Source organism: Enhydra lutris, unplaced genomic scaffold, assembly GCF_002288905.1.
Source record: "Enhydra lutris kenyoni isolate GAN:26980312 unplaced genomic scaffold, ASM228890v2 scaffoldscaffold3, whole genome shotgun sequence".
NCBI lineage: Eukaryota > Metazoa > Chordata > Mammalia > Carnivora > Mustelidae > Enhydra > Enhydra lutris.
In genome coordinates, this window is record NW_019154087.1 from 68365902 (window position 1) to 68387529 (window position 21628).

General features: G+C 43.7%; 1 protein-coding gene across 3 annotated transcripts in view; it reads left to right on the plus strand.

Annotated features, from left to right (window-relative positions):
• LOC111156012 (zinc finger protein 827) overlaps positions 1-21628 on the plus strand; it is a 165729-nt gene that overhangs the window by 88688 nt on the left and 55413 nt on the right. For all 3 annotated transcript variants that reach the window (XM_022516545.1, XM_022516555.1, XM_022516565.1), the window contains exons 6-8: positions 980-1219; positions 3587-3644; positions 21038-21141. In XM_022516545.1, coding sequence (XP_022372253.1) covers positions 980-1219; positions 3587-3644; positions 21038-21141 — 402 coding nt within the window. The remainder of the gene's footprint in view (positions 1-979; positions 1220-3586; positions 3645-21037; positions 21142-21628) is intronic.

The following is a 21628-nucleotide window of genomic DNA, read 5'->3' on the forward strand; positions in this document are numbered from 1 at the left end:
AGCACTACAGAATGCACGGACATAAAAACAGTCCAACCTGGCAAGGCGAATGTGTGTTTCCGACTAAAGATCTAATAGTCACACCTAAAGCAAAAACAGTCAGTAAATTGAACCATTATTATAACCTGTAAGATTGCTGTTTTTCTAAGTGTTGGTCCTTGGGCTGCAATTAACTTCCTAGGTGGTCTTGAGGATTACTAGCTCCCAGCAAGGTATGAATGTCTCAGTTGAATCGACCCTGTTTACCCTTTATTAATTTTGGTGCCCTAGAAGAGAGAGAGAAGAAAACTGGTCAGGGCTTTAAAAATAGAGGGAGACAATTGTCATATTAAAATGTTTGCTTTGATTGGATTCGCTGAAATGAGTAAGTCCTGAAACAGGGACAGACGTTCACCATGTTCTCTGTTACTTCTGGAAGCAGTATAGCAGGGAGGATGGAGCACATGGGGGTGTGGCCGGGAGACCCTGATCACCGGACCCGGAGTGCTAGATTCGGAGACCTGGCTGGGCCTGGTTCTGCGGGTGCAGGTGTGGTCTTGGGCAAGCCACTTACTCTCTCTGGGCTTCCGTTCCCTACATTTTCAGGAAACCATGTGGGCTGAGCTAGCAGTTTTTCAGTCTGTATGTCGTGTGCTGTGGTGCTTGTCTCACTTGCTCCCAGAAACAATCCCAGTGGTTCTTTCTGTGATTAGAAACTGGGTTTGATGGGGCGCCTGGGTGGCTCAGTGGGTTAAAGCCTCTGCCTTCGGCTCAGGTCATGATCCCAGGGTCCTGGGATTGAGCCCCGAATCGGGCTCTCTGCTCAGCAGGGACCCTGCTTCCTCCTCTCTCTCTGCCTGCCTCTCTGCCTACTTGTGATCTCTGTCTGTCAAATAAATAAATAAAATCTTAGGGGGGGGAAAAAAAGAAAAGAAACTGGGTTTGGTTCAGAATTTTAAAACCGTGGTGTTGTGGTTTCTCCTCCTTCACCTCCTTGCAGCGGAGAGCTACAAGGAGACTCAGATGGTGAAGATTAAAGAGGAGCCCATGGAGGTCGACATCCAGGACTCGCATGTCTCGGTATCACCCAGCCGGAATGTTGGCTATAGCACTTTAATCGGGCGAGAGAAAACCGAAACCTTACAGAAGATGCCAGAGGGCAGAGTGCCCCCAGAGAGAAACCTCTTCAGTCAGGACATCTCTGTGAAGATGGCTTCCGAGCTTCTCTTTCAACTGTCAGGTACATTTCTGTGCAGAAAAATGTCAATAATTGGGAATAATTGGAAGGAAAGCCACTCTAACAAAGTAAAAACACCCGCATTATAGAATTTCTCAGGCAGAAATCAATTTTGTTACTTTAACATGCATACTGCCACTCAAAGTAACAGTGAATAAAATGTTGCCAAGTGGAACTCCTGCCAAACTTTCTTTAATAAATAGTTAAGAATCACTTGAAATTAGAACTCTATTCAGTTCCATGCAAATGATCCCTGTTGACTAGGCTAAACATCTCACCTCCACTTTTGCTTAGGCAGTTGATCTGATTAACAGCCTCTTGTTTTTTTTTCCCAAATGTTCAAAAGATAAACTTCCATTTACTCCAACAGTGACTGAATTACCATGAATTCCAAATTAGTGCGGTTTGAATTAAGATTGTACTGTATCTTGCCAAAAAAAAAAAAAATCAAGAAAAGGGAGTAGATGAAAATGTGAGGACTCTTTCCAGCTATCCCCTTGCAGAGCGTTTTTCTTTAAACCGATCGTTTCTACTTTGAATATTTGGAATTCGCAGGTGTAGGAATTACCAGCTCAGCTAAGTGTCCTGATAGAACAGTTGATGGTCCTCTTGGTTACCTTTGTTAACTCTTTCAAGCTGCAGAGTGTTGGTCCTGAACAAATTTAACATGCTGTTATTATTTGAACATGATTGAGATTGAAGATATAGACACGTACAAGATTCAGATTCATTGAAATACGCAGAGCTTGTCCACACTCAAGCATTGGCCTCTGTATAGAAGTTCATGCATCAGTAGAGTTTGTTACGAATGTTTGAGAAACTCTGTTTCGTTACGGATAGCATATTCAAAACACCACGAGATGCCTCATTATTTAAGTATTCACTTGCTTTCCCTGCTAAGAAAAATATCAGGAAGAAGCTAGAATCTGCATACCATCGTGATAGTTCACCTTGTTGTTGGCCTGGTGACACACGCCAGAGCTTGAAACTATCGGTTGGTCCCGGAAATGGTGGCCTCCTGCTTCTCAAACAGGGATTGTTCTTTGTGCAAAGCCTTGCAGTAATGGAAATAGTGAATTCCATAAACTTCACAGGACACGTGGATCCTCCCAAGCTCCCCAAAGCTCCAAATTCTACAAGATGCTTTTCTTTTTTTTTTTTTTTTAAACAAGTTGAAAGCATATCTCAAACAATATAACTTTGAAAATGACTTAGCAGTTACAATTTGCAAAAGTGAGGCCAGTGTGTGGTTCTTTTCAGAAAGTCTCTGTCTCTCCCGGTACATTATCACTGTCCGCTATCAGTGACAAACTTTGTGTCTGAGAGTTCTCACCCGGGCACTGTCACTTACTCCCTGGGTGACCTCAAGCAAGTCTTTTAGCCCCGGTTTCCTGCTCTCTGAAAGAATACTGCCTCTGAATCCAATCCAGCCTCATTGCCATTGTCTAGTGCACAGAAGGCGACCGTCTACACCAACTTGCGCGTAGCCTTTTCAGACTAGTACTACAAGTATTAGGTGGGTGTTGTAAGTCTTTCGTTTTTCCAAATTATCTATTTAAATTTGTTCAAAAATCCCTAAGATTGGGATTTTTTATTTGCTCTGCCATGGAAACCTGAAACCCTCGTCGAGCTGGCCAGGTTTTCTCTGCTTGCTGAAGCCGTTGAGGGCTGTGACAGTCAGGGCAGAATCCTCCCATTTGAACTGGATTGGGAAGGCCGGAGTTCAACTCTTGTGTTCTCGAAAGCTAATTAAATAATTCCTGACAGCTGGTAGATACAGACCTCAAGACAGAAAAGGGAGGGTTTACCTCTGCTAGTCTAATGATATTTTTTTGTCCCTGGTGACATTTATCAGAATAAGTGCTCGATGACTGCAGAACCCAGAGGTCTTATGGCTGTTTTTATATCCCCTCGCACAAAGGGGCCTGACAATACAGAATGCTTAAAGGTTGTCATCAAAGTCAGAAGCGGAACAGTTGCAACAACTGCAATTTTCATGCTGAATCAGAGGAAAGCAGAAATTTTCAGCTGGGGAAACATGTAGTAGGAATAACGGGTTCTGGCGCGCATCTCTCCGTGTGTATGTGTGCTTATTAAGGCCTCATTAAAATCAGACAACACACTTGAAGTTTGTCAGTGACTGTTTCCCTTTGATTGGTTTTTACTAAGATATTTTTGTGGATGCTGTCTATATGCTTTTAATGATTGTCTTTACGAATAAGACAGGGAGGGTTTGAATATTTACAAAGGAAACCAAAAGAAAACCACAAGAGAGAAAAAGAAACGTTGAGGGAGTTTCTGTTTAAGCCTTAGAGACACAAATTGAGTAAGAACGACCTACAAGGGATGTTTCATTCTTTCTTCTTACAGAAAAAGTGAGCAAAGAGCACAATCACACAAAAGAAAACACCATTCGGACAACCACCAGGTAGGCTATTTTGGGGAAGGGGGGGGTCCCCTCAGAGTACCCCCTGTGTGGGCCATCAGGCCCCGATCACACATGGTGCATTGTTCCCCAAACTCTTTTCTCCCGCTGGGTTCAAAGGAGTCATGCCTGTTGCCCCCAGTTTGTTAGAAATTTAGTGGAAATAATACAGAAAGCAACAGTGCCAAGGGGGAAGACCACTAATATTTATCAAACATCTAATAGATGTTACTGGCTGGAGAATTTTCCAGATGTTTTTGTTTTTGTTTTTTACTCCTTATAATACTTTTGTGAAGTAGGTCATATTATTATTCTCTTTGCAGAAGTTTTTTGACTTGGGAGTTTAAACGGGTGGCACAGCTGGGATCGGGGGCTGGGTCCGTATCTCAGAAAGGCTTCACCCAGTCAGGAGACCAAGGTTCTTACTGCAGCTGTATTCCTAAGTAGCTCCGCAGGTGTGGACAGATCACTGGTCACCAAGGATATCCCAGCTTTTTACCTCACAGCATTGTTAGGAGGGGAGAACATTTTCAAGTGAGAGAAAATGCTTCAAAAGGCTGCAGGAAGACCTTTGTCATTAACAGCTGTAGATAAGGATGCTGTGCATTTGCCAAAGGCAGTTTGAGGAGGTCAGCCAAGGTGGGCTGCCCATCCATTAGCCAGATGGAAGGAGGAGGACCAGCTGTGCCACCACTCATCCCCAGCCTGAAAGGCCATCCCGACCCCAACTGCGCTCCACTAGCGCATACCCCACCACTGCGAGAAAGGAACCCCAGGGGAGATAGGAGCTCTAGCTTTCAAGGACCGTCCCCCACCCTCAGACCCCCCTCTCCAGTCCCTGGGTTAGCCCCAGAGGCGGGCTTTACCAGGTGAAATAGGAACAGGGAGAACGAGATGTGAGCTCCCAAGAAGGCTTTCAGTCAAGGAACTAAGCTTTCGCGAGCAATCGTAGATTCTTCCTGATGGGAACAGTTGACTGGTTTGGTGTTTTTAGTTCTTGCAACAAAGGATAAATGATGTTTTTCTCTTTTGAGGTGGTATGAGTCGACCTCAGAGCATCATCAGGCATGTGCTCATCTGAACCTTAACCTGAGTTGTTTTTTCCTTTTTAATTCTATGAATTGGAATTTAGGGGTATCAAATGTCAAACAGTAATTAGAACAGAGCCAGCTGGCCTCACATGAAGTTTGTATAGTACTAGGAAAACGAAACCTGCTGTAACAACGGAACAGAAGAGGGGCACAGCCTTGTCTTTGTGTATTAAGTACACAGTTGGAAAATGGGTCTTTCAATCTGGGCTGCACATTGTTTAGGGAAATGGGTCTGGGGGCTGGGAGGGCTACTTGTCTATTAAGTTGGATGCCCGAATAGGAGATGTTACTTGCTGCGGATTCCAGTGGACCTTCCACATGTCATCTTAAGACTGTTTAGTATCTATGCTTGCGGCCATGGCTGTAAACCCACGAAGTTGTCCTGATTGGGAGACAATGAAAGACAGCAGACTAAAAATCATCAATGTTCACTTTAATTGCTTCCATAGGTTTGTTGAAGTGTCACGGGTCAGGTTCCTTAGAAGCTGAGCCCGAGACAAGGATTCCTGGGAAGGGACTCTATTGAGGGAGTGCTCTCAGTGCATTTCAGTGCTGGGAAATGAAGGTGGCAGGAGAGGGAAGGGGACATCGTGGAGCAAGGACGTAGTTTTCGCTGGGTTCCAGCTTTAGCTTGATCCCACAGAGAATTCTGGAGCATGAATTGCACCACAGTGTAAAGCCTGCCTGGAGGCAAGGGGGCCAGCTCTTTGGACCTCCATGCTGTTCACTAGCTTCGGGTCACCCCCAGCAGGTGATGTGGAACTCCTCGTTGCAGAGGCTCCAAGGGTGATGGCAGTTCCCCCTTGCCGTTCACAGCCAGCACGGCCAGCCACTTGCTCGCTCGCTCACTTGCTTTCTCTCGTGGGGAGCCCACTAATGAAGTAAAGGAGTTCTGGGCAGGACCCGACAGCACCCCCTGTGGGCTTTCTGCTAGATCTTTAAGATCACATCATAATATGTACATAACAGAAAGGTATGCTGCAAAGGCATGTTATTTTATGCTTTTCAGGTGTTCTCTGGGAAGACTAAGAGGAGGTTTGAACTAGCCCCAAATGAGTGAAATGCATCTCACAGCCTAAATTGCCTTGGCTAGAGCTAGAACATAATTATAGGATAGAAGAGAATTTTTTTTAGCCATTTGGCAAAAATGAGGCAATCTTTAAATTCTTTTCTTGCTGGGAGAGTATGAGTAAGAAGAAATCCAAATCAGATCTTTTGCCCAAAGCAGAGGAAGAGGTGCTTGCCGAGAGCCCCCCACATGGTAAGCGTTCATCAAGCAGCGTTACAGAATTCTGGGTTTATTCTCCTTCTATAGAATCCTTGGTGTGTTTTTATTCCTTTGAGTAGGAACCTGTTCAATTAGACTCTCCTCAAACAGATCTCTTTTTTACCTTCTCACCTCATTACTTTGGGTGGAATAGAATCAAGCGTCTTTGTGCCAAGAAATCCTCCTTAACCTCAATTAACTGATGGCAGGGACGGGGGAAAAATGCCAGCTCCCTCTCTTATTCGATTCCTGTTTTAGAAGGAACTCTTATTCTGTACGCATAAGGTCAGCTCATGGGGGTTACTTTTTAAGGTAGGATTTGCAATACTTTTCAAAAAAAATGACCTCAAGCCTCCAAATTTCCTTATCTCTGGATCTCTAGGTACTTAGTGGGATCTTCTTCTGGGTCCAGAAGAATCTGGCTGTCCAGAACAGTGGCTCGTGATTGCAGTCAAGTTCAGAATCTGCCATGTTTGAGAGTTGCTGGGTATATTGAAAATAGTTTAATTCTGAAGGGTGGTCCTTGGTACATTGACCGTAGCACAGTACAGAGGGACAGGCTCTTCCAGATGCCAGGGGGTACCTGAGCTCCTCCACTCAGTGAGATCTCCTGGCCCTAGAGTCTGGATGTCCAGGGCGCCAAGAGCAGAGAAGAGATGTGCAGTCCTGGAAGAAGGCAGCTGATTCTCTTTCCCTGTCCTGTATAAACCCACAACTTTCTCCACAGTTGTTTGTCAGTTTTGGTCTTGACTCTCATTCCAACCACAGGAACTAAGGAGAAGTTTAGCAGCCCAGGAAGAAACACTGTAGCTTGGCATTCCACTATGTGCTTAACCAAGGAGAGAAGACGTGGGGTGCAGATGTCCATGCCTGGGCACCAAGGGAGCATGAAGCTTGGGAATGTATGTACAGCCCACCATCCATCATATCCCACCATATCCCATACGGGCTGATAGTTGTGCCTCCCTCCTCTTCAGATCCTTTCCACTGGCATTTCTGCTGTTTGTTAATATCTCTATTATAAGATGGGCAGATAGGGAGAGAGAAAATGATGTTAGACAGCATTCCTTGTTAGCAATTAAAAAAAAAGTTTAGGTGAGGCTAAAGGTTGAAATGGGGAACTAGCAAGTTTCTGGGTCATTGGCTCTCTACCTCGTTTAAAAAAAAAAAAAAACTCAGTGGAAAATTTCAAACATATACAAAAGTAGAGAAAGTACCCATCACTCAGTCTGAACAATGATCATCTTGTGACCCTTATTGAAAGGTCTCCTCCTTTCGTTCCCCCTCCCCCTGAATTATTTTAAAGCAAATCCCAGACATCATTTTAAGAACATGTTTGAGAGTGCTTTTTCTTTCACCCCAAGAACTGAGACCCAGCTGCTTAAATTAGTGTCATCTTCCCAAAAGTAAAGGAGGAAAACAGTCTACCGGAGTGCACCGTGTAGCCAGGCAGAGAAATCAATCTACTTACCAGCTGAAATGATTGGGTCATGTGGTCCTGCTCACCAATGCCTTGACCTTAAGCCCTCCACCCTTGTTTGTGCCCTCCTAGGGGCACCTCCACTGAATCAGTCCTTTAGTTGGAACTTCACTGCAAATGCTAAAACAGCAGTTCTTTTGCCTGTTTAACCTCAGAGTCTAGCAAATTCAATCTAAGTGTTAAGAAGGCTGTGCATCTCCTTTGAGATAGTGTGTGGACGGAGCGTTCTTAATGCCATTCTACCTGATAAATGAGATGAGGAGACAGTCCAGCCAGACCCCGGAGAACAGAAGGACTGAACACTTGAGAGACTAATAAAATCCCGATTTTTTATTTCCTTTCCTAGCACACGCCTAGATTCTGCAGGGAATAGATAACCAGCTCATATGATCATTTGTTGATGAAAATATATGAGGCATGATATCATAACCAGATCCCAAAGTTTAATGGAATAAAAAGAAGATCTACATCTTCTGACATGGACCATCACCCCGCCAGATGCTGGATAAGATCGAAATAGGAAAATGGAACCCTAGAGTAAGAATCAGATAGCTCCTGGCAGGTGAATTGGACATGCTCAGTGTTGCGTAACACCATGAACGTCAAACAGTGGCCGCCAAGATCCCTCTCTTGGTTATTTGTTCTCTCTTTTACCCATTAATAATTCAGTGTCCATGGGGATATAAGATTGCAGGCCTTAAGAAAAACTTCTCACACCTGGCTTGCTTTATTCCAAAAGTAAGGAAGTGTTTACCCGAATCGTCCTTTTCCCCATTACAAGACAAAAAGCAGAAGTGGGAACATTGGAGAAAGGTAGACTTGGATCACGCCATGCCAACCAACATTTAATTTGCCCAATCTTCAGAACTTGGAATGTGGACTCTTCGTTATGATTTAGATAATGGCACTTACAGTGCTCACTAAAAGACATATGCACTGGGAAGTGTCCAATATAGAATTTTTCTATGTGGTCATTTGGATGCATGTCCTTAAATATTTACGATTCAGTAATAGAACTTGCACACATTTGGAAAATCATCAATTTGTACAATTTCCTCTTTTCATTTTTTTGGAAGGCCAAAGAGAATAATGCTCTATTACCTTAAAAAGTAAAACATTACTTACAAAGAACATTGGGTTAGACAAAAGCAATTAAGAAAATAAACAAGAAAGGGAGCACATGAAATTGGTGATTTTTGAGTAGCTCTCCACATTTTTTCATTACCCATTAAATTTAAGGACTTTAAAATTAAATGCATTGAGATTCCATTTCTTAAAAAATGGAATTTGCTACTAATTTCATGGAGTTCCTTCAGTTAAGACATTTGGTGCTTTATTTGGTGAAGTCAAGGCTCTTGGAGGGCCATATGGCGCCCCTGCAAACTTTGAAACTTTTCCTCAAGATACTGCCATCTACTGGAATACTGTCACAATAAATACACACATTTTGATACCTGTGATTAAGCAACCCCCTGTGATTAAGCAGGTTGTGCAGTGCACAACCTGAACTACTGTCCACAGCTGCTCTGGCACAAATGTTGACTGTCTTTTCATTGGCAATACATCCTTTTGAACTTATCTTTGAGTTTTAAGTTTTCAAAGAAATTAAAGTCATCCTTGAAAACAGTAGATTGTTTTGCATATAGCCTGAAATTATTTTGTCCATTGCTGCCACTTGGGTTTTTTTCCTTTTTATTTTACCAGACCTTTCTCAGTACTTTTTATTCCTGCACTGTATTTGTCCTGTATGACCCCTGCCATTTTTCTTTCCATCTGTGATGCCTATATTGAACTGTTGCAGTTGAAACAATATGCTTCCAGAACCATTTGGTATTGTGTTATTGTAAAGAGACAAGTTTAAATCTCTCTTTGAGGATCTAAAAGAGGGCTGTGCCTCTTCTTCATTTCCCACAAGCTCTGCTGCCTTTCCTTCTGGCAGCTTACACCAGTGGTCCATCTTGTTTGTGTAACTCAGAATAGCCAGGGATAAAGTATAATTGTGTCAGGCTCTCTAAGTAGACATCCAGCTTTCTCCCTCAGCTACCTTTGAAAGGTTAAGCAAGGGTGACATGACCAAAAGGTATATGTGGTTTAGGTGCTAGCCCAGTCCTGTTCTTCCTATCTGGGACTTTCTCGCAAGAGTGTCTCTGTGGTTGTCACTAGAAGCGTATCAGATATAGAAGGGTTGGCCTCTGTTGAGGAGTAAAAAGTCCTCTTGGGTGATGCAGACCAGAGAGCATCCACATTTCACCAGCGTTACTCACAGCTTCCATAGGACAGAGTCTTGGGTCACTGCAAGGAAGACTGAGTTCATCTGTTCTCAGCTCACCTGAGCAGAAAGCCTGTTGTCCTTGTTTATGCTTAAAGTCCGAGTCTGGTGGGAGATCCAGGTCCCTCACAAGCTGACATTTCGTGGATCCGGACGTGCAGGTTCACTTCCGTGGTCTGCGGTTGGCTCCGGCTCCCTGGGTCTGGCCTCACCGCCGCAGTGGCCCTCCACAAGGCCTGGCATTGTGCTCCTTGTCCTGAGAAGTTTCATGGCCCCACAGTGGATGAATGCTTGAGCTACAGCAGCAGGAATTGTTCCTTGAAAACTTGGTGTTAGCTTGTACAGACTGGCCTGCTTCTGAGACAACCCGAAATAGAAGGCATTTGTGCTATTGAAAGAAGAAAATTTAAAAGACATTACCAATATATATTTCTTCGTAAGATGCTCTGATGTTCTCTGATATTTTCAGTGGCCTCTCCCTTCCGTAGATTTTGGCTTTCCTCCAGCTAAAGTTGCCTGATCCTGGTGGAATCCTGATTTACAGACAGTTGTGCCCACCTGGGTCTTAACACTGCCTTCCATTATATCGTCCCTCGGCTTACTCTTTAAAAAAACTAAGAGCCTCTTTAACAATGAAGAATCCTACACTGTAAAACTGAGTCTTTTTTTAAGTTTTAAAAAGAACTTTTATTGGAGGAAAACATAAAGAAGAAAAAATAATCATTTATAATCAGTGCTGCTGCATAGAGACCGCCTCAGCTAAGTTGGTGGTGTAGCAGCTCCTGGCTGACTTTCTGTCTGTTGTAAACGTATACTTTCCTGTAAAAACTGGATCTAACTGTATATACAGTTTTGCAGACTTCTGTTTTCATCTAGCAATATCCTAAGAACTTCTTTCCGTACCAGTAAACATAACTCAGTATTATTCTTTTAATATTTACATAGTATTCAGTGTTTGCACATGTCATAATGTATTGAATCAGTCCCCTGTTATTGGATATCAAGAGTTTGGGTTGGTTTGGTTTTCCTAAGCTGTTGCTAATATAAACAAACTGGGGGTAAATGGATTTCAAAAAAGCATTCAGTTTTCAGGCTTTTGCATGATTTGTCTAATGGACTTTCAAAAAAGTTGAATCTGTAATTCTACCAGAAGCTAAGAAGAGGTAGAGAGAGAAAATATATTTTTTTAAGATTTTTTTAATTTCTTTATTTGTCAGGGACAGAGGGAGAGAGAGCGAGCGAGCACAGGCAGACAGAGAGGTAGGCAGAGGCAGAGGGAGAAGCAGGCTCCCCGCCGAGCAAGGAGCCCAATGTGGGACTCGATCCCAGGACCCCAGGATCATGACCCAAGCCGAAGGCAGCCGCCCAACCAACTGAGCCACCCAGGCGTCCCGAGAGAGAAAATATTTTAAAGGTCTTAGGCTTTATCAGTTAAATTTTTTTTCACCGATTGGAGGTTATAAATTCTATTTTATAGTTACAGTCTTTTATTTATTGATTCTTAGTGCTGTCAAGCATTTTGTTCACAGGGAGGCATTTGTGTTTGTTCTTTTGTATATTTTCTTTTACTGCCATTTATTCTTCTCTTTGATGATTTGTCTGGGTTGGAATTTTCCTTTGATTGTTATTGATTTTTTTTTTATTATCAAAAATTTCAAAACAGAGTAGAAAGAATAATGAAATAAACCACCACGTTCCCATCACCCACTGAGAAAACATTTGCCACACTTTACTTCATGAACTTTTTCTTCCCTCCAATTTAAGTCACATCCCAGGGCGCCTGGGTGGCTCAGATGGTTAAGTATCTGCCTTCAGCTTGGGTCATGATCCCAGGGTCCTGGGATTGAGTCCTCCATGGGACTCCCTGCTCAACGGGGGGGGGGGGGGCCTGCTTCTTCCTCTCCCTCTGCTGCTCCCCCTGCTTGTGCTCTCTCACTCTCTCAAATAAATAAAATATTTAAAAATACATATTTAAATCACATCCTAGACATCATAACATTCATTCTCAGATTCTTTGATGTATACCTCTAAAAAATAAGAATATTTTCCACAATGCCATTGTACATTGTACAGAATCAACAACACATTTGAGTGTTTTTAATTGCTGAGAAAGTTCTGTTTGATCGGCACCAGCCAAGTATGCGGTCATATCAATGGACTAGGAGGAGGAGACACAACTTAGCTTTCTTGTCAACTCTGAAAATTAAAAATGGAAATCTGGTGCCCATATGAGTAGTCGAATGACCTTGGCTCTCCATCTGCCCACAAGCCCCATTTAGAAACCCACTGAGTCTGTCGTGCCAGCCTCAATTTGTAGATAAACGTCCTGGCTGAAGTCTGCCAGTGTATAGTGATTAATTCACGTTTTATTCAGTACAGTCCTTCTTTCTCTGAAAATGTGTGCATCCAACATGATCAACAACCATGTTTCGAAGCCTGCCCACTGGGGTTGTAAGTGTTCACCTCCATTATGTCCCTCTCAAGCCTGAGTAGGGAACTTGCTGTTTTGGATGGTCACAGTTGTCTTCAGGTCAGAGGCTTGCAGTGAGTTTTAGTCCTGAGCATTCGTCCCTACCCCCATGTTCACATTCTTTTATTAAAATAAATACATTAAAATCATTCAAGAATAGGGGGTCCATATTTCTATGGCGTTGCAAAGAGAAGGGTAGTGTTGGCGAACGCCATTAAAACTGTTTTCTTTCATTATAGATGATTACCTTTTTAACAGACTTCTAGAACGTTCCTAGGAAAATTGGCACTGACTGCTATACCTAAAATGTTAATATCCGGGCCCATGTCAGAAGCAGCAGCTAATCTCCCAACCAAAATGAAATTGAGGGGCCAAGCTGGAAGTTGGGAGGACCACATACAGTCCAAGGTGTCAGAGCAATTGTTATAATGTAGCAAAATGACCTAGCTAGGGTTTTGTAAAGTACTAAAAAATCTTCTAAAAAAAAGTGTTTTAAATTTTTTTTTTCTTCAAGATTTTATTTATCTATTTGAGAAAAAGAGCACAAGTAGGGGAGAGGGGCAGAGGAAGAGGGAGAAGGAGGCTCCCCACTAAGTGCAGGGAGCCCGACACGGGGCTTGATCCTAGAACCCTGGGATCATGACTTGAGCAGAAGACCGATGCTTAACTGATTGAGCCACCCCAGTACCCCAGTACTAAAAATTTTTCTACAGAGATCTGTAGAACTGGGGATTTAATGTATTTCAAATACAATCATTATAAATGTTATAAAACACATAGATAAGCAAATATATAAAAATATATTAAGCATCTGTTATTCCATTATAAATTATTAGCAAAGAAATTAATCAAGGCCAGTGGTATTTGAGATTAAAAAAATAAGTACTTCCTAAAAATTCATGCATTAAGTATGAAAATCAAATTGAAAATGAAATAATGTTACTTGACCTTTTATAAAAACTGAAAAATCAAAAAGAAAGTGTGGTGATGTTTTGTTGTTCAGTTGTGGGCACATTTTCACACAACCTACTCCAGCTTCTCAGAAAGTTTCTTCTGACCTTAAAGTACTTGAGGAAATGTTGAGAAGATAGTAAGAACTAATCCGACTAGTACCCCTATTCTGTCTCTTCGAATAATCCCATCTTTTATATTTAACATGTGGGAAAAGCTTTAAAAAAAAAAAAAAACAGTGTTTTTCCTTCTTCCGCAAGGACGGTCTTCTGTTTTTGTTAGGCAGATCTAGGTTTTGTTCAAAGAAAACATTACCAATTTGTTATCATTTCCTTTCGTGTCATTATCTATGCATGGAGATTCCATGTGGAAGTTACCTGTATCCATTTCAATCTGTCACATATATATTCCACACAGGCAGAAAGTCCTTGAATGAGAGTAAGATTTATTCTTGGAATCACTTTGTTCTCCTGCCTGTCTTTTCTGGAGGCTTCTGGAGACACGCAAGATTGTTTTTGCAGCCAGTATCTCCTGCTCACTTCAAGATGTTAATGCCGTTTGTCACTCTTGAGGTGTGTCTCAAGGTCAAAGTGATTCAGAGGTCAGAGTTTTAAAAAGACCAGTACAGTGGTGGGACGCCTGGGTGGCTCGGTTGGTTAAGCAGCTGCCTTCGGCTCAGGTCATGATCCCAGCGTCCTGGGATCGAGTCCCACATCAGGCTCCTTGCTTGGCGGGGAGCCTGCTTCTCCCTCTGTCTCTGCCTGCCATTCTGTCTGCCTGTGCTTGCTCTCTCCCCCCCTCCCTCTAAAAAAAAAAAAAAAAAAAAAAAAAAAAAAAAAGACCGGTACAGTGGTTTTAGATTAATATATGGAATTTGAGTCTTAAAAATACCAGGATATGGGGCACCTGGGTGGCTTAGTGGGTTAAACCTCTGCCTTCAGCTCAGGTCATGATCTCAGGGTCCTGGGATTGAGCCCCACATTGGGCTCTCTGCTCAGCAGGGAGCCTGCTTCACCCTCTCTCTGCCTGCCTCTCTGCCTACTTGTGATCTCTCTGTCTCTCTCTGTTAAATAAATAAATAAAATATTTAAAAAAAAAAAAACAGGATATATCAGTACAGAAAACTCCTATTTTACTGACTTGAATTAATAGCTGCGCTGGGGCTTAGTAGAGAAGAGGCAAGCCGTGTAAACGGCCATCTGGTGAGGTGGCCCAGGGACTGGGGTCTGCTGGGGAGTGGGTAGCCGCTAGAGAGAGAAGACGTTGACCCCCACAAAACCTTTCACAATATGTAGCTTCTCAGAAATATCTGAGTCGGATCACTTATTCTTAAAATTTCCTTAAAACAAAACAGTACAAAACTTAACCCAGATTCTTTTGGACGTAAATCCTGAGGCCCTAGTTATGTTATATGAGACATAGCTGAATAGCCCATCAAGTACTTTAACTTGAAAATACACCATGTTTTTTATTCATTAAGGAAAAAATTTGTAAATGTGCAAATGAAGTCAGAGTATCACTTCCGCATGATTTGTCTGAAACTGTTACACTAATAGAATTTCATTCTACCCTGAAGTATATAGATCCTTACAGGTTCTGAGTGAAAACTCACTACAGAGCAGTCTCTTTCCCTTGTTTAATCTTTCTTTTCTCTTGGCCATTCCCAAGTTCAGTCCTAAGAGTTATAATTGTCTTTTAGAAGGGAAAAAAAATACATATTTACTTTCCATTGCTCCTTTGAAATAATTGTGTCATTATTTATAGTACTTTTTCCTGGGGCACCTGGGTGGCTCAGTTGGTTAAACGTCTGCCTTCAGCTCAGGTCATGATCTCAGAGTCCTGGGATTTACCCTCACCCCCCTGACAAAAATCAGGCTCCCTGCTCAGCGGGGAGTCTGCTTCTCCCTCTCCATCTGCCCCCTTGACTCGTGCTCTCTCTCACTATCTTTCTCAAATAAATAAATAAAATCTTTAAAAAAATAATACAGTACTTTTCCCAACTTTCTCTTATATACTGTATCCATTTTCTGCTTTCCCTTTTCCTTCTTGTTTTATTTTGCTATTGTCATCAACACGATAATTCCTGTAACGTGTTGGTTTCAATGCTGGTGCACAGGGAGGGGTGGTTTTTAAGTAGATGGACTTCTGTTCTGCATGAAACACAGCTCCCAGTTGGCACTCAGATGTTAAAGGTGGAAATATTTGTGCCACAATCGGCAATTAGCAAAATGTATCACTATTTACAGCCATAATCTTTTACGAACTATTTTATTATTTATTGTAAATCTTTCCTTCTCACAGCCTCATGCTGTTGACCCTACGATTCATGTGGTCTGATGCCTGGAATTGTCCAGCCACAGTGACAATGGTGCTCCCCCATATTGTAACCCTTAGATTTTCTGCAAGAGAAAATTGAAAATATGCATTCAATGTCCATTGCACTTACATCCAGAAAAGAGACTTGAATAGATAAACTTTTTGTCTTTTCTAAGTAGCAAAAGGCAAGAAAAGTAGTGGGGGAGTCTACACGGGCGGCATCCAGATGCTGCTTCTGAACATTTATGTGCATGAACTAAGGTTCCGGGTAGCCTGTTTTTGTCTGGGGCCAAAGGCGATATACTGTGGCAGGTGGGGATTTTGTTAGATGAGGACAGGTGATCCCCTCTCCTATTGCCTTTTAGTTTCAACCTCTTCCGTTAGCAACTTTTCACCACAAATGTTAACCAGAAATAAATCACTTTGAGACAGTTTTTCCCTTTTTCCTCTTCTTCAGCTCACTCTCTCTTGGAGAGGCTTTTTCAGAGTGAAATGACTAAAATTTAGGCAGCTGGGGAGTCAGGAAGCGAGAGCCATGCAGCAGTCACAAGCTGGCTGTGTTTCTGGAAGAACTGGGAACCGACTAAGTGACTAGTTGAAGGACAGTAACCAGTGTGCTTTGAAGTCGAGCATTATCAGAAAGTCTGTATTTCCGTTTTTGTTCTCCCTGAGGAGAGGCAGACCGGGTTTGTTCTGTGCCGGGCACGTCCTGGAGCTCCCCTCTCCGCCCCCTTTCTCCCACCACTGTCCAACCCTTCCGCGTGAACGCAGTGCCGGCTTTGTCCACTGCAGCCCTGGGCTTCTGCTAAGAGCGGGTGGGTTCTGCACTTCACAGACGCATGAGGCATGAGAGAAGACAAGGAGCTTAAGGAATACCATCTGGGCACCCTGAAAATCACATTGCCTGGCGCGAAATTGCAAGTGCAGTGTCTTCTATCCTCAGAACATGGGCAAAGTTGAAGATGACCAATGTCATTGGAGATCTAATCCCATTAAAAGCAAGCACCTGCTATGTAGGGCATACTCCAAGTTTGGTTATCTCTCCTCCACTTCCTGAACATAGATGCCAATCTAGGTGGCTGCGAGATTAATAGACATTAATATGGCTGTGTAGCCATAGTGCCACCAGGAGTTTCGTATCTGTGCTGAAATAGAGGCTTCTCATTACTCTGACCTCTTCATTTAAGCTTCATAATGGGGATGAGCTTGCTCTCAAAAGCAGTGGATGTGGACAGTGGGGAATGTTTAGGATTGCAGACTGACCTCAGGGTTGCAAAAGTTTTAGAAAATTGGGGCATATCTTCTACAGGGACGTAAAGACTAAATAATTTTGAAATGGCTGTCCCATCCCCCCTTCAGCCCTCCTTCCTCTTTCTCTGCAAGGACTATCTGTGGTCTCTACTGTCCATGAGCTGCCTGAATGTTAAGGGATCACAGGAAAGGCAGCATAGCTTAGTGGGTAAGGGTGCAGACCGTGATGCCAACCTCCCCGTATTCAAATCCGGGCTCAGGGACTCAGCTCATGGGCATGGGCAATCACCTCACTTCTCTGTGCTTGCATCTCTTCATCCCTAAAATAGGGATAATAATAATGGTAGCAGGGTTCTTGTGAGGATTAAGTGCCATTGAAGTACACAGAGTACTTTAGAACAGTGCCAGATACTTAATAGCAATATATGCACCAGTTGCTACATTTTATTGAGCAAGTACTAGGTGCTAAGAACTTGACCTGGAAACACCTTCCTTAACCCTTACAGCACCCTTAGAAAGAAGGCATATTTAAAGCTTTTTCCAGTGATAAAACTGAGGCTAGAGAGGTTGTCAACTTGACCAGAAGGCACTTAACTATTAAATGGCCAGTATGGAATTCAGACTCTGATCTTTCAGATGCGAAACTGTGTGCCAAACCACGGCGCTCCCCCGGAATGAACTCAGACAAGGGCAGAGCATTGCAGCTACGCATGTGGCCCGAGAGTCATGCTCTCTGTTGTTAACCTCAATATTGTCTCTTTCTGGATAAGACCTCACTTAGGCAGCCTTGACTTGTGAAGGTGTCTTCATTGATTCCTTGTCCCGTAACATTGTTTGCCCTTTTGTGCCTTTTTAGTATTCAGTGTGACTCCCTGTCCCTCACAAGAAACCTTTTCTGTTCTATGCAGGATAAAGCTGCATCCAGGGTAGAAAATTATTTGGAATGCCGGTGCCCTCAGTGATTGTCTCCCTTTCAACTCAATTTCTTCTGAGTGGCTTGGTGGTAATAGGGCTTTTCTCCTCCCATCACTGGAAATCTGCACTGTCCCAGAGAACACGTGGGGTACAGAGCTCACCCTCTTCCACCTCTTAGCAAAACCTAGGAGGCTCTTCCCAGAGTTTAGTGAGGCAGCCTCGGCCTGGTTCACCTGGAAACCTGAGGGTTGGTTTGAGATGTACCCGTGGTCTTTACCTGCCCTAGCTCTTACACTGTTATCCATTCTGCACGTGTCGCTGCTGGTTTGAAGCTTTGGCCACCAGCATCACCATGTCCACATGGACTGCTACTCTGGCCACCTGACTTGTCTTCTTCAAGCCCCCACCACCCGCACCCTGCCAGAGCTTCCTGGAACTGGAATCTTAGTCCATCCCTCACTTTCCTAAAGTACAACAGGGCTTCCCGTTGCTGGTGGGACAAAGTCATGATCCCTGCATGCCGTGTGCGTGCCCTAGGCTTTGGCCTCATGTCCCTCCTCAGTGTGCTTTCTGCCAGCTCCGCAGACTGGCTGTGTTGTCTGGCTGTGCAGGGGACATGTCCCCAGCCTCTTGGAACCCGACCACCCTACCTCCCCTTCAGGTCTCAGCTCAGTTGCAGCTTCTGCAAGAAAGCCCTGGCTGGCCTTCCTGGCTAGGCTAGGACACCACAGTCACCGCGTACCCTCTCCTCCACAGTGTTAGTCTCCATGCAGCTCCCTTTCATGTCCCCACACAGGTCTTTGTGCTCCCATACATTTGCAGCCATAGTCGGTTTGGCCGACCATTATGTTCCCAGGGCCTGGCATGTCGTAGGCACTCACTAGATAGCTACTGTCAGAACGAGGGAATGAGGGAAGTACCTACATTTCTCCATGGCAAGATAGGTAATATTTTGAGATGCCCGTCAGGGGGCCCCTCTTGGGATTCGTGATGCTCTCAGAGGGAAGTCTCCACATTTCTCACCAAAGAGTTCGTGGGCTTCCCTGAACGCTCAGATTTCCAGTGCTTTTTATAGCCAAGGTCACAGTAACATGGAGGCCCATTGCCTGATCTTCATCCCGTGCCCAGGGACCAGGTCCTGGTGTTCCCCTTGTGAACCGTCCACTCAGACACAAGGATAGCTCCACTCCCTCGTCTGGAAGCTCCTGAGCTAATGAGGTAGGGATCAAGAAGCCTTACAGTCTAGGTTTGACCCACAATCCTCCATGGTCTAAGTCATTTAAAGGTCCTCTGATCATAAACAGTTTTCTTACTGGAAGAGTTGGAAATTAACCTCATCACCCAGAAGTCAGAGGCTCTTCAAACTCAAGAGTGACTTTTTCTTCATTCACTTTATACAAGAAAACTGCACTTTCAGTCAACTCGTAAGGAAAAGTTGGTTCATTTATGCTCCTCTTTGAGTTAGACAGAGGTATAAATAAAAAGTAGATTACATTTATTGGACACTTTGTGTTTGCCAGGCACTGGGAAAGCATATTCTGTGGACCATCTTATTCAGTGCTGACAGCTTCTCTGTGAGCTGTGAACGCTGTGATCATCCCACTTTATAGACAAGAAACAGAAGCTCAGAGAAGCCAAGTCATATGTGTAAGGCCACACAGCCAAACGCCATAGAGCTGGAATTTGAACTCAGAGCTGCTTAAGCACATGCCATTAGCCACCGTACTGCATTGCCTTGTCCTTTCTAGTATTCTGTATCACTTACAAGTGATGAGCTCTCTGGCATAAAACAATGTCTCCCCATTTCCCTTCACCTACTAACCTATAGCCAGATCACTCCCTAAGCCTATTTAAATGGTTTTATGTTTAAGGTATAACTAAAAAGCACGCCGCACAAAGTTGCATTAAATCTAGCCTAACAGTCCTATAAAATCATAGTTAATTATTTTATTTTTTAATAAATATGTCTCCCATTTTTATTTTAATATTTCCTTTTAATATTTAATGACAGCAACCGTAGCCTTGAGGCACGTTTAGAAAAGCAACACCAGTCCTGGCAGTCCTAGTCTTGGGTGCCCTCAGATCTTTTCCTTCCCCTGATGGGCAGTTTTGCAGGGGACCAGATCCCTACAGTCTACCTCTCCCTGGGTTCTCAGATGGTTCCACCAATCAGAAGCCTTGGCGGGAGATGGGGGTGGGGCTTAAGGAAGACCACTCCCTTTCCGTCTGTCTCATTCTGCAGCAGCGTCTCCCTCCTCCATGGCTCCGGCTCCCGCAGGTGTCCCCAGCCCTTGGGCTCCATTTACCGCGGCCTGTTGTCCCCCCAGCATCAATGTGGTGGTTGGCTCCTGTTCTTCGTGGCTCTGGGCTTCATAACTGCTCCCTGTGGACCTTCCACCACATGTGAACCAGTTCCCTCCGTTAAGTTTCCTCTGTTGTAAATAAATTGGGCTTTCTGTTCTCCAGGTCCGACCTCACTGATAACGGGGGTCTTCTCACATGTGATCACAATACTTATGTACAGTTTACTTTAGAGGCATGGATGGCGGATGCTGCCATTGGGTTAAGATCCTCTGGTTGAAAACATCCAGAGCCTTTGTGTTCGCAGTCACGGTGGTTGTAGAGCAAGACCCTGGCTGGGTGTCTGACATCCTGTTTCTAGTTCTAGCTGAGTCCCTCAGGGAACTTAGAGTCACTCAAGTAGGAGCCTCAGTTTCATGGGAAATGAAGGTCTCCCCTGTTAGCCAGCTTAGCTCCTTCCAAACCAAGACATTTCTAGGATGCAATCTCAGCTTCTGTGGGGACCAGTGAGTTGTCTCCTTCAGTGCAATGGCCCCTTGACTCTGGCCTCCCTGCTGTCCTTCTGATGTGTGCTATTGGCCCTGACGGCTTGGGTGACAGAAAGTGGGTGAGCCAGGGCAAATGTCTCGCCCCTCTGGGAAGAACCTCAAGTAGGCCTCTCTGATTCTGAGTCGGGCCGTTGGTCTTCATTTGGGCGCAACACGCTGGCAGGACACACAGAGCAAGAGTAAAATTCAGGGCTCAGCTGTCCTGACTGTGGGTTTAACAGTGTTTCAAAGACAATGTTTCATATAGTCACCTTAAATATAAAACCAACCAGCAGAATATACAGATGGCGCTCATCTGATGTCATAGATTTTCTCTTTCTCCGTTTTAAGCACAATCTTCTTATATTCTCTTAACACCATTAAAAAAAATACCTTATCGTGCATTCGTGTGTATTTGTGTGTGTGTTAATATATGTATATGTGTGTGTGTGCATTAAATCTAGCCTACTTGGGTAGATTTAATGCACTTGGGGCCAGATGCTCTGGGTAATGTAAATAACTTTAATTTACTAAACTTCACCCCCTCCCCCACCCCAGCCCTTTCTTTTCAGAAGATACATTTAGACAATCACCATTCACATCCAATTCAAAAGACCTGCTACCTAGTGAATCTGTGCTTCACGGAAGAATATCAACGCCAGGTATGGAACCATTATTGACTTTGCTTCTGCTGTTGGTTGCTTAAAATGACTTTTCCGAAATGTGTAAATGTGCAGCTACTTTCAGCCTAGATGTGGACGTTATTCATATGAAGCTAGGTTTTTAAAAAGAGGAGAAACTCAATTTAAACAGCTGTAAAAGTTTATTAAAATAAAGTGTAGGCCGTAATAAAGTGCTTCTTTTTCCTTTTAGGAACTTATTGTTCTTTACCTGCTGATGTTTCTTTCATGTAGCAAATTTCCTTTTCTTTGAAATAGCGAAGTATAACCTGAAAAGAATTTGCTTTACACGCTTTTAGTATTTCAGGCAGGCAGCCAGGAAGATACAGGAGGGCAGTGGCAAGAACTAATCGCCAGCAGGGAAGGTCGTGACCCTGGTGGGGTGTGGGTGGCCACAAAGACCACTTTGGTTTCCACAGAAGCAGCACAGCTCATTAAGATAATCTTGCCCCCCGGATTCCACCTCTCT